The sequence below is a fragment of the Penicillium cataractarum genome, assembly GCF_028827025.1.
Source record: "Penicillium cataractarum strain IBT 29864 chromosome Unknown utg000010l, whole genome shotgun sequence".
NCBI classification, from domain to species: domain Eukaryota; kingdom Fungi; phylum Ascomycota; class Eurotiomycetes; order Eurotiales; family Aspergillaceae; genus Penicillium; species Penicillium cataractarum.
In genome coordinates, this window is record NW_026622746.1 from 1,454,926 (window position 1) to 1,467,960 (window position 13,035).

The 13,035-nt window shown below is 50.6% G+C and overlaps 4 protein-coding genes across 4 annotated transcripts; 2 read left to right on the forward strand and 2 right to left on the reverse strand.

Moving 5' to 3' along the window:
- Positions 1-40: 40 nt before the first annotated feature.
- Positions 41-4,329, forward strand: jhd1 ([Histone H3]-lysine-36 demethylase; the record flags this gene model as incomplete). Its single annotated transcript, XM_056705534.1, has 2 exons — positions 41-3,415; positions 3,475-4,329. 2 exons carry the CDS (start codon positions 41-43, stop codon positions 4,327-4,329), a joined length of 4,230 nt encoding a protein of 1,409 aa, XP_056549432.1.
- A 1,202-nt stretch (positions 4,330-5,531) lies between these two features.
- Positions 5,532-7,645, reverse strand: N7496_012622 (glycoside hydrolase family 32 protein; the record flags this gene model as incomplete). Its single annotated transcript, XM_056705535.1, has 4 exons — positions 5,532-6,383; positions 6,454-7,274; positions 7,328-7,409; positions 7,481-7,645. The coding sequence occupies 4 exons, from the start codon at positions 7,643-7,645 to the stop codon at positions 5,532-5,534; spliced, it is 1,920 nt and encodes a 639-aa protein (XP_056549433.1).
- A 1,221-nt stretch (positions 7,646-8,866) lies between these two features.
- Positions 8,867-9,688, reverse strand: N7496_012623 (uncharacterized protein; the record flags this gene model as incomplete). Its single annotated transcript, XM_056705536.1, has 1 exon — positions 8,867-9,688. One exon carries the CDS (start codon positions 9,686-9,688, stop codon positions 8,867-8,869), a length of 822 nt encoding a protein of 273 aa, XP_056549434.1.
- A 1,827-nt stretch (positions 9,689-11,515) lies between these two features.
- N7496_012624 (D-mandelate dehydrogenase-like dehydrogenase) lies at positions 11,516-12,634 on the forward strand (the record flags this gene model as incomplete). Its single annotated transcript, XM_056705537.1, has 2 exons — positions 11,516-11,822; positions 11,895-12,634. 2 exons carry the CDS (start codon positions 11,516-11,518, stop codon positions 12,632-12,634), a joined length of 1,047 nt encoding a protein of 348 aa, XP_056549435.1.
- Between the last annotated feature and the right edge of the window lie 401 nt (positions 12,635-13,035).

Below are 13,035 nucleotides of genomic sequence, written 5' to 3' on the forward strand. Positions count from 1 at the left end.
ACCCATTTCCGCGCCCGACGCTCGTCGGAATCTGCCAAAGATGATGAGCGCGGCATCTTTTATGATGCCTCTGGGCGAGCGTCCACCGCAATACCGAACTCCGTCGCCTCCGCGACGCGCCGTTGAGCCCATCACACCGTCGACCGCTGATTTTCGAACATCCTGGGCCGAGCGCAGTTTCGCTCGGGCTGCTAGCCTTGATCGTGATCAACGTCCGTCAAACCATGCCCGGATTCCCCCCGCGGATGCTGGATCACATCACCGGTCGGGTCATGGCCGGTCAAATTCGACTATCGACACGCTTGCGACGATTGCCCTCGCAACAAGCCCTACCTTTGCGCCCCTCCCACCTCGCCCATCCTCCCCCAATTCTCGATCCGCTGTCCCCTTATTTCCTCCCGAGCCTCAAAATGCCGAACGACCTGCGAAACGGCCCCGATCAGAGCGGGATCCATCACCATACCGTTCTTCCTCCTCTTCCTCTCGAGCGATGCCACCGACCAACAATCCTCAGCCGTCGATTTTGGATAGCATGAAAACGGATGCAGAGCTCTTGCTCAACTTTGCCCGACCCACGAACTTCCAGCCTAGCGGCCTCCACACGAAAAGAGTCAGCATCGATGAAACCTATCACCACCACAACAATCTCTACGGAGGTGACTCGATTCGACACAATCGAGTCGGTTTTCCCTATCTCGAGCACGGTGGCCCCTCCGAGGATACAAAGGTTGCATATCACCCCACGGAGGATCACATTCCGCAGTCACGTATGAGGTCGCGTTCCGATGGATCGGCATTTATGTCGCGCCCGATTATTCGTGGCGTGCGGCCCACCACGAGCGCCGGTACGCTCCCTTCCATCGTTTGGGAAGAAGACAATGAGGACGGCACTTCAACGACGGAGGTGTCCCGTTACGCCGGGTACGCGGAGTACAAATCCTTCAGCCCTCAGCAGGAGCCCCATAGTCCCCATCAAACAATGGACGTGACACCCAAGGTTGAAGAAGAGGACGACCCGAGTGATACGAACCAGGCAAGCTGTGCTGCTTGTCACATGGTGCGGATACCAATGGAACCGGAAGAACAGCAAGAAGAAGATACGTGGATTGGCTGCGATGGGTGCAAGCGCTGGTTCCATATCGTCTGTGCCGGGTTCAAGAACGATCGAGAAGTCCGCACCGTTGATAAGTTTATTTGTCGCAACTGCCGATCCATCCATGGCCAAACGACTTTCGTACGCAAATCCTCCCGGGCTCGGACCGCAATCGACTATGCTGGTCTCAACCAAGGCGTGGTGAAAGCGGCTTCGGATACGATGGAGCACCATTACCTGGAGCCTATCCGTCAAGGCAAAATTCGATTCCTGCCCGAGAACTTCCCTAGGATGAAGCCGGAGTTGGTCACGGCCGAATACTTCGAACGGGGAAATGGGTGGACGGAACCAGTCGTGATACCTGCTGCTTGGAATACTCGGGAACCTGTTCCGGAGGTGGACGAGGACTTTGAGTCTCTTGTACAAGAGGCCTCCACTCAGGAAATGTTCGACGATTTGCTTGAGAACCTCGACGAACATGCGACGCGTCTTCGGGAAACAATTGACTGTGGACAGGATCAGTTGGATATGGTTATTCCGCAGGGGCTGACCGTTCGTGCCGTGGCTGAACTATATGGTCCCGAAGAACGAGTTGAAGTAATCGATGTCAAATCACAACAAGGAGAGGACAAGAGGTGGAACATGCAGAAGTGGGCCGATTACTACGAGAGCAACGAGCCTGACAAGCCAGTGCGGAATGTCATCAGTCTCGAGGTCTCACAAAGCAAACTAGGCAGACTCATCAAGCGACCCAAGGTCGTGCGCGACCTCGACCTTCAGGACGCAGTTTGGCCCGAGGAGCTCAAGGCCATTGGCGATTACCCCAAGGTTCAGTTCTATTGCCTGATGTCCGTTGCCGACTGTTATACCGATTTCCACATCGACTTTGGTGGCTCTTCGGTGTACTACCACATCCTCAAGGGGAAGAAGACATTCTTTTTCATCCCTCCAAAAGACAAGCATCTCAAGAAGTATGAGGAGTGGTGCAACTCCCCTGCGCAGGATTCAATTTTCCTTGGGAACCAGACAAAGGAATGCTATCGCGTGGATCTGTCAGAGGGAGATACTATGTTGATCCCTTCGGGCTGGATCCATGCCGTCTGGACCCCGGAGAACAGTCTGGTGATTGGTGGCAATTTCTTGACCAGACTCAACTATGGCATGCAAATAAAGGTGCTCAACATTGAGAAGGACACCAAAGTGCCCAAGAAGTTCCGCTATCCTTTTTTCCAAAAGATTCAATGGTATACGGCTTTGCGTTATTTGGAGGATGATCCCATTCCCGAGAAGGTCATGGATGCATTCGCACAGGACGACAGCTATCGATTCCACCGGCATTACCCTATTTACTATGAGTTTGGGGAACTTGCCAATCAAGAGCCTGCGGGATCACCATACTTCAACGCTCGATTCTACTCTCAAGCTGAGCTGGAGGGACTGCCTGAATTGACTAAGTATCTCTTGAGGACAGCACTCATCGCCAGCTCGTATAATGTGGAGGGCGTCACCGTGGATACTCGCAATGCGGTCCGACGGTCCATCCCGAAAGGCGTTGGTGATCCCGTGGACATGATCAGGAAGTTTGGCATTTGGGTTGCTTGGAAGCGCGGCAACGAGAAGGCACCACAATGGACTCACCCGGGTGTCATTGAATCGAATCCCAAGGTTTCTCTTAATGAGAAGAAGTCTGCTGGGCGTCCGAGCCGACGGTCCGAACGTAATGTCGACAGCCAGCGCACATATGCAGAAAGACAAGCAGTACAGCGCCCATCGGATGAAGCTGTTACCCCACCTGCTCCTGCAGTCAACAACAACCCACCCGTTTACCCGCCAACCGAGAGTGCCACACCGGTACCGGCCGCTTTCCTTCCTGAGTTTGTCGCTCGAGAGTCGACATCCGCGTCGAAGCCACGACCTGCTCCGCGCGGATCTGGCTTGGGGCCCAAGCGCGTGGCTTGTGATGCATGTCGCCGACGCCGTATTCGTTGCCGCCACAAGGACGAGCCGAATGACTTGGGCATGCTGGGTGGACAGTTGGGCATGAATGGCTTTGGTCCTGCGTCAGGGCTAAGCACTCCCTCATCTCTCGCGCAGGACGCCGTTTCTGCATTGAACTCATTGGCAGCGATTGCTTCTCAGGCTGGGTTCCAGAGCAACGGTGTGGTTGGCTTTGACCGATTCGATGGCTCGGGCAAGTTCCACTCGGCAGTCATGGGTACGTCAACGGCTGCTGCCAATCGCCTCAGCGACTTGAGCCCCGATGGGGTCAACGGTGGGAAGAAGGGACGAAGCAAGGCCTGTGACGATTGTCGGAAGAGCAAGGTTAGTACCTTTGCTGAACTGTTGCGTTTTTACGATGTTTATACTAACCTTTCTTACAGCGCCGTTGCATTCATGACGAGTACGGTAGAGTCGATCCAATCAAGGCCCAAGAACGCTCCAAGCCTCGTGGAACGGCCTCTTCCAAGCGACCTCGACCCAACGAGGACGAAGCTGCTCCTGCGCCAGCCAAGAAGACCAAGCAAGAGAGCACATCCCCAATCACGCATCCTATGAATTTCGAGGGGTACGCCGCTGCAGCAGTCGCCTCGCATGATGTATCTGGTGCTAGTGTTGCCGCATACGATGCTGTTGACCACCTCGAACCCCAGCCAAGCAAAGTGACTGAGGTGGTGACCGTCGGCCAAGCATTGTATGCATCGCCTCCAGTTCTCCACGTCGATTCGGTAGACCTCAAGGATGCAAATTCCTTGTCCGTCTCTTCCAAACCGACCACGTCCTTGGTGTCACCACCCACGTCGCTGGCCGACGAAATGGACGTGGTACAGGATGGCGAACCGCTCGCATCCGTGGAGGGCGAGGCAACTACTGCCCTTCACACACCAAATTCCAGCTCCCGCCATTCATCCCGTCAACCTCGATATGTCGAGCGTTTCATGCCAGAAGCTACCGCCCCTCGCCCTTCGAAACCTGCCTTGTCGTCAACCGCTCGCCGGACTACTCCCGGCCCCTCATCTTCGGCTAGGAAACCGTCCTCCCGCCCTTCCTCATCCCATGCCAAGAAGAGCTCTCCAATGGTCGAGAAACGCTTTGAACGGCATGCCACCACTTCCTTATCTCCCCACCAATCCAAACATGCCAAGCATCGCATTGAAGATGACGCCGATGCCGAGAGTCTCCGTTTGATTCGCGAGCTTCAAGAAGAGGAGTTCGGTCTAAGGCGAAGACGTGGCTGATTGTGATTGTGGTCGGAAGTTGGTTTTTGTCTCCTCCATACTTTCTTTCATTTCCCTTTTTACTGGTCCTTTTTTGTCATCGCGATGGGTTTATTCAGGATATCATTCTAGGAATTGGGTCTGGAAATTCGGAGTTTTATATATCTACCCCTTGCTTTTGCAGGCGTTTTTCATTAGTTAGGTTTGGTTGGAGTTCTATGGGTGTTTTCTTTTTGAGTCATTGATGATATTTTCATTCTGATTGCCTGCTTGCATGGGCCTTTTTTTTCTCTTTGATCTGGCTATGGCCTACTTGCTTGTCTTGTGCGGACTTTTTAGTTTCTTTTGTTCTTTTGATAATCCATTCCAGATTTTATGTGGATGTTCATTTCTCCTGGTCCATCGTGTTGAATTTCGTATACTAGTTTCACTACTGTGTGTCTAATGACTGAATATGACTGCCCGCGGTGGCGTGTTTTATTATCTCTGTATCTTGTACCGCGTATGCAGCACTCGGCTTCACTTTGTTTTCCCTAAGTAACCTCGCGGGATTCCCTGTCTACTCTTATGGCGAACGAAATGTTAACAGAATAAATTACTTCGTCATTCTTGGTGGAGGAATTAGTAAGACGTACATCTTCATCCTTGGCATTAAGTCGAATCCCGGGGACAAGGAATTACAAGGAGAAATGTTACCCAGAATATGTTGGCAGGAAGGGTTATCATTAACTTCCTCCCCAAAATTGGTAACCCCCGCGCTTGGCCTAGTGGTCAGGGCTTGGAATTAACCAGCCTGATTCCATAATCTGGGTGTAAGACAGCTCGACTGTATCTTGCCCCGGAAGGTTCAGCGCGGGGGTGCATCATTTTTGTTTATGGAACCTTATATTACCCCGCCACAACGACAATTTCTGATTTTTGTATAAGAATTTGATATCAATATTATCAAGAAAATGAATAGAATTGTTTTGTAGGTTTAAATTAGCTTTTAAGAGCGTTGGTGGTTGGATATGTTGGGGGATCTGTTGAAGGTCAGCGTTTGAAGGAGGTCACTGTTGGGCTCGCGATGAGTTGGTATGGTAGCCAGAGGTTGAGGGTTCAATCCATGGAGGCGGGATTATTTTATTCTTGAACACTGTTCTAGAATCCTAGAGCTTTTCTATCCCAGATCTATCAACAAACAATTTACACAAAGTCATCGCTGTTCCTGGCACGTCACGGCCTCAGTTCCCCGTCCACCAGACATAATCCCCCGTCTCAGCCGCGGTATCCCATACAAGAAGCGAGCTGCTATTCTCCGGCCTTCCAGGCCAAACATTCAACAGACCATCCCAGAGCTCGATCTTGGAGTATTCCACCTTCGCATCCGGAGCAGAGTACAGCGCGATCCCGGTACTATCTTCACGACTGGGGTAGATGCGAGTCGTCAGAGCGAAGCGCTCGTTAACGTATACCTCGACCAGGGAGCCGTCAACGAAGATGCTCATCTGGATGGACTCGGTGGTGTTCTTCCCGTTCTTGCCTCGCAGTGTGTACAGCTTGAAGTAGCCTTCGTGCGTGGAGTTGGCGAACTCGGTGATCAGCGAGGAGTGGCTGCGGTCAACGGCGATGCTGTTGTTGGATGGGTTGAAGAAGATGTTTGTGTATTCTTCGCGGTTGGGAGAGGCGGCGATGGTGACTCCTGCTATTCCGGTGGTTTGTTTGATGTCCACATCTAGCTGGTATGAGTTCGAGAGCTTGGAGGGTAGGTTGATGTTCTTGCTGTCCTTGTGGCATGGGTAGCGGGTATGGTTGGATCCGTGACGGAGGCCCTTGACAACATCGGGTGCTGGACGGACACCGAGGGTGCTGGCTGTCCATGTGCCGTTTGAGTTGGCAAAGTAGCGTGCGTTACCGGGAGACGTGCTGTTGGTAAGATCGTGGATCACGTTGGGCGTGTCTTTGATGAAGATCTCCCGAGGCAGCGCGAGTGATCCTTGATAGCCTTGCTGCGTGATGGCATAGTTGTTCATGTCCTCTTCAGCCCAGCCCCATTGGATTCGACGGTTGTTCTTGGTATCGTTGAAAGTAGTCAACTTGTATCATGTCAGTGGATCTTTTTTTCAAGAGGAACTCCCAATGAGCTTTCAAGAGATTAGTACTTACCGCGTACAGCAGACCCCAATCACTTGCACCGCCAGCAATAGGTTCGAAAGCAACGCTGCCATTGGCCCTCACGGACAACGTTCCCTCATTCCACAGAGACCACTTCTGCTGATGGAAACTGACATTGCCACCTTCAACGCCCATACTGACAAAGTACCGATCACCAATCGAGAAGAAGTTTGAAAGCTCGAAATTGAACCCGTAGGTACCAGTTTCCTCCAGTGAGCCAAGAGTACTATTCTTCTCCGGCTCCCAGAGCGCTCCCAAGAAAGTCCAGTTGGTAAGGTCCGAAGCCGGGGCACGGTATAGAGGCATCCGAGGACCAACCTCCTTGATACCGGAGCCGAAGACAGCATACCAGTGAGGCTCGGACAGGTTGAGGAAGGCGTCCATTTGTGGCCATGGCTCGAAGAAGGGATCACGCCAGCCCGTAATGTTCCAGTCGGCGGGAGGATCGGATAAGATAGGGTTGTTCTCGTATTGCTCCCAGGTAATTCCGCCATCGGTAGAGTAGGCAAGACCTTGGCTTTCGGTACCAGTGAGGTATGGCTGACTCCATGATGTAGGGAGACGTGACACAGCCGTGTAGAAGGTCAGAATAGTGCCGTCGACGCCGCCAGTAAGGTTGACAGAGTGACTGGTTCCTGAGAAGATACCCAGGTGGTTGTATAGAGATGGGTTGTGCTTGCTGGTGATATTGGTTGTGCCGATTGATTGTGCTTGGTCGTCCTTCCAGGCAGGGACTCCATCGTTGGGGAGATGGCCAACATCCGTCCAGGTAATGAGATCGGGGGATGTTGCGTGTCCCCAGGAGATATTACCTGGAACAATGATCAGTACCCCGCTTCAAAAGGTTGCAAGGAGGAGTCCATACCCCAGTTTACATGGTTGGGGTGGAATTGGTAATGCAAGTGATAGAGATTCTGAACCGGGTCATACATCGGTCCACAAGGGTCCTGATCAGCAGAAATGTGTTAGCTATGCACATTCAACGTCTCGATCTCCTTGAATTAGGACGGGGTTATACATTCATCCATCCTGCAGGGGCAAGGAAATGCGAAGTCGGCCTCCATCTCGTGAAGAGTGTGTTATTGGCCATTTTGTCAATCATCTCGACCGTAAGAGATTGACCCCATACTGGCGAGGTACTCGCGCCTAGTGTTACCGCTGTAGCAAGTGTGTTTGTCTTCATAATTGCTGTACAGCTCAAATGAAAGAATGTGCAGATCTGGGGATAGTTCTATGCGTCAAGACCCCGCCCTTTATATAGAAGACTGGGGAAAGCGATGTGACAACTCCGGATTTTAATCGCCACATCTTCGGATCTCTGTGCACGACAGGAAACTCAACATGTGGTATTGGCGGCCAATCGACGCTAAATTAGCCTTTGGATTGCTAGTTTCTGGGGTGGCCATGAGCCCACGGGGTTTTGGTTGCCAAGAATGCAGCAGCTGCCAAATAGAAATGACGCAACCGCCCGAAGATCTCCCCATATTACTCCAGTATTTCCCCGAAATCACCTCATTGACCAGATACGGGCGCGATTCGGCATCCCGGTGGATCGAATGCGGGAATTTATGGGTTGATTCCTCCGAGAATCTTCTAGGGAGCCGAAATTACTCCATGCCCCGCCATCGTTATGCTTTCCGTGGCGTTTGTTTTCATCCTAGAGGCGCAGGAGTATGGAATTCTAGTACATTTCCCCGCAAGAGAATCCGGGGAGACCATAGTCCTTCGCAAGGAGGAATTGTCGCAAAGAATTTATGTATGGTGAGATGGCGAGATGTTTCCCTGCGATTATTGATGTTTAAGCGGTCGCTTGTAGCTATTAAGCGGAATAATAACCTGGCTTTAGTATCCCTGCGCAGGGCTAGTCATATCATTATTCTAAACTCGTCACCCACGTACCTCTTGTTTGCTAGCCTGAGCAACAACCTCTTAAGTGTAATTTATGTTGACTTAGCTACATAGTTGATAACCATTATGTAATGCGCACGTACACCTTGGACGTTATTTCCATGGAGCTGTCGATTTTATAGTTCGAATGGGAAGATTGCCTCTTAGCAACGACAAAAGGCAAGGAAATGTGATTAAACATGACGTTACTTTTTTGCGAAAAGTCAAAGTTAAGATCATCTAGATACTCTCTCTAGAGTCACGATAAGAACTTGGTCTTTGAGTCTACGCATAGTGATGGAGGTATCAGAGAGGTGAGGAGAATTCAGATTACAAAGGATGTTGTTTACAAAGCACGCAGATTCTACAGTTTGTTTGAGCTAAAAGGGAAGCAAGTCTCACGCAAAAACAGCCCATTGTTTGGGCTTACTGATTGAAAACTGCAGTAGCACTAGGCTACTGAAAAGCACAAAAAACAAATCCACACGCCCACGCCCCTTGATTGGGCCGTTCCACCTCACAGCTCCTCCGAATCTCCACTATTCTTGTATGGGCCCCCATACTTCTCCTTGAGATCCTCATCCTTTGTGGCAGGGTGCCGGAGGATTCTCTGAGCAGGATCTCTCGGATCAGAGTGAGGGCCCGCAAGATAGTGGAAGCCTTCAACTTCCGGCAAGAATTGAAAGGCGTACTTCTCCTTGGCCTTGATGACAAGGACCTGGTGGGACGCCACGTCCATGTCGAGAGCTATGCCCTGGCGGGCAATAGCATCCTCCAAGGAGACCGGAGGAACAAACTCCAGGGCTAGCTTATAAGGGCTGATCCCGGAGGGAGAAGGACGCAGCCGGTGACCATCCAGCTGAAGGGGGGTCGTGCAAAGTTTGGCAGCTTCTGGGGGAGCGACAAATTCACCGATCTTGTAGCCGTAATCCGGTGATACCTCGAGGCTCCGAAGCCAGCCAATTGCTCTCCACCAGGAACCGCATAGGATGTTCCCACCGCGGTAGGTGGGGAACCAGTTGATGCCGTGGCACTTGATGATCATCGGCGGGTCTTGGGCGATGCGACATTCTCGAAGATCGCCGCGGGAGTCGAAGTCGTACGGGAAGTATTTGGCACGCATGGACGGAGGCATGAAAACAGAGAATGAAAAAGCGGCCTCATCGCTCAGACGCATGTTCTTTGGCACGCCTTTGAATCCTTTCTTGGCGAGGTCCCATGCACGTAGTAGGTCGATGTGGTAGATTTGCCATGTTTTCATACGCCCAATATCGAGGGCTTCCACGGGAGTTCGGGTGCCACTGCGGCCGTCGTGAAAGTCCGGGACTGAAGGAGGCATTTTTGAGAGTCAAAGGTAAGATATCAATCGCTTGAGGATGGGTGTTTATGTGATGAGGATCGTAGGTTTGAGAAGAGGATATCAATCGCTTGAAGAAGGAGGGTTGAGCAATGTGGACTGCGAGAGTTGAAGGTGTGATATCAATCGCTTGAGGATCGGTGTTTAGGCAACGAGGAGTGCAGGAGTTGACGATGGATGGTTGGAGTTGAACTTGAATAAGTTAAAGAGGAGAGTTCGGAAGAATCACAAATGCTAGGCCGCGAAGCAACTAAGCAGCCTGTTGATATGAATATGAGGTTGCCATCGATCTCGAGGACGGTTACCACCGCCCTTTCCGCGAAAGTGACCACATGGAGAGGCCTCCAAAATGTATCAACATAAATAGAATGGGCTTGAAACGAGAGCGGTAGATCATTCGGTACTTCTAAAACCCTATATGTTACACTCAAGGTAACTTTACACTAACCTTTAGCTAGCGGAGAATGTTTACTATTTTGTGATGTTTCTTTTGCGAAGAGCTCTCGTTCTTAATGAAGTTATAGAACTCAACGCATGGTAAGCAGCGAGGGAGGGGCGGTCAGGAAGTATATTAATTGATATGTACAACCGTTTCTGGGTGAATTGAGAAGTAGTGATCTTGTTGGGCGGACTAGGCTCTCTTAACGAGGTTGCTCGGAAGAGAAACATAAAGAGATAGTGCTGAAGGTCTCTAGCGGCGGTTACATGATAATCTATCTCATTGCTGAAGCCCAGAGATAGGTTGGATAAAATAACCCAAAAAGTCTTTGAATCAGATTCTTCTAATCCGCAGACTAAATCTTTGTAAAATGCCTCTGCGGCGCCCTTCAATACGAGGGGGCTACGATGCTAGGGAAATTAAACGAATTGTAGCACTAAATCATAGATACAGGAGAGTGGATATCATATTATCTTTGTCGGGCAAACTGTCTTTAGCTGAACTGTGGATATAACGTATGAAATCAAGAGGGCAGCTTCTTCGTTGGATTAAGAGTATCATCTATTACCCGCCTCCACATGAAGTGCGGCGTATAGTCTAAACAAACCTCCCTAGGGATATTCTATTTGATTAAAGTTAGCAAATGCTTATATGTCCATGACTGGTTAGCCTTATTACCAAGCTGGCAAGAGCTTAGGTACAGCATACACAGAATCAAGTCTCCGGGCCAATCATCACAGGAATCTGCAGTTATCCAGCCTGTTGCCTGCCACTTTCCGCCTCGCTGGAGCCAGAGGTCAGGGTAACAAAGTCAACTGGCGGTCAACTGAACCTGGCTTCCTGATAGTTCATTCTATAAAAAGCATCAAGTTTCCACATACTTCAGCAAGTGTCGTTGTGAATACACTTCCGAATCAGGGGATCTGCAGAAAGTCTAACAACCCAGCGAACCCGCCATCAAGACGAGAGGAGGTCTAGGCTCACGGTATTATTGTAGTGCGGAGAAGCGACAATGATCAACGGGAGTTAATTCTCATGGTAAATACCCCATAGACGCCCATAAACCTCTTCTCATCATCTTTCTCCATGGGGACCGTGCGGAGATGTATCCGAGTCGTGGGGGGAGACCCCACACTCGGTGAGGCATCGGATTTCTATAGCCGAACATCGTCAATAGCCGACGAAGACAGAGCCCGCATTGCAAGGCAATAACCGTTGCAAAAGGCTGTAAAAATGGATCTCACGATACTTAATTTCTTAAATTCGCTTGTCTCGGGTTAGATCTATCCTACAATTTTCTACTGAGTTCGTTTTATCCGTGGTTTTACCCGCCTCTCCAACTCCAAATCCACCCAAAGAAAACAATCAAAATGGCCAAGCCAATCGTCCTTCAATTAGGTGATGACATCCGCTGGAATCATGAATTGTACGCAAAGTTCAAGGATCAGTTTGAGATCCGTCGCTCGTACAGCATGTCGCGCCCGGAGTTCATCTGTGCTTTGAAGGAGAAGAAGTTTGGCGACTTCTCTGCTATGTATCGGCCCTTCTGGAACACAGGTGGTGAGATGGGTAACTGGGATGAGGAATTAATCTCCCTGCTTCCTGACTCATGTAAGGTGTATGCTAGTGCTGGTGCTGGCTTCGATTGGGTTGATACTGCCTGCTTGGCGAGGAAGGGTAAGCTCAAATCTTTTGGGTGGACTCGAGGTATTTTATACACCAGGAGGCGGATACTGATGAACGATTTAGGAGTTGTGTATTGCAATGCTGCTGCTGCTTGCACCGAGTCTGTGGCCGATGCAGCCCTCTGGCTGATCATCTCCACCTTCCGCTTATTCTCTTGGTCGGGAATGGCTGCTCGTTCTCTGGATCCTGATCAGTTTGTTGATGCGAACCGCAATCTCGCGCCGGTCTCTTTCAACCCCAAGGGTCACACTCTTGGTATCATCGGATTTGGTCAGATCGGCCGCCGTACTGCTGAAAAGGCGTACCTCGCTCTCAACATGAAGATCCTGTATCACGACATTGTCCAGATGCCCCGCGAGCTGGAGAAGGTCTCCCAGGCTACTTACCACAAGAGCATGGACACCCTCCTCGCCGAGTCTGACTGCGTCGTGGTGGCGACACCTTTCAGCGGCGAGACCTTGCTCAATGCTTCTCTGCTGTCGAAGATGAAGCGCGGCTCGCGGCTCGTCAACATTGCCCGTGGTAAGCTCCTCAACGAGGCTGCCTTGCTCGATGCTCTGAAGAAGGGTCAGCTCTCCGCTGCTGGTTTGGACGTGCACTACAATGAGCCCCATGTCAACCATGAACTGGGTAAGATGAAGAACGTCGAGATCCTTTCGCACAATGCCGGTGCTTCTCTGGACTCACACATTGGCTTTGAGCGTCTCGGTATGGAGAATATCATCTCTTTCTACGAGAAGGGTAAAGCTGTTACTCCTGTCAACGCGCACTTGGTTGCTAAGGCTACATCCTCTAAGCTATAAAGGTTGGAATTTTGAAGTTGTACATTACCTGAGCATATAATCACGAATCACGAAAGTCAAACAAAATATTTTACTGTTCACTTCCAGTTGAAAGACTAACGGAAGTGAAACCTAGACTTTTTCAAAAGGGAGTCACCCGGATCCGTAGAGAAGACGAGAGAACCTACCTAGCTCTTATGATAGCATCCTCACAACCTAGAAAAGCTCGTTGCCTTGAAGCTTCGCTGCCTTTGTACCGTATTACCCCACTTCCCCCAAGTGCCTCTGAACAACTTGTTCACCTACGAAGACTTTCTGAGGACCGTTATACCCGGCCGGGGTAGGGTTAGTTGAGAGGCTGCCCCGGTACCTCTCCAACATTCAATTCGCAAGGAAAAACTCTAACATAAGTGATCAAAAAA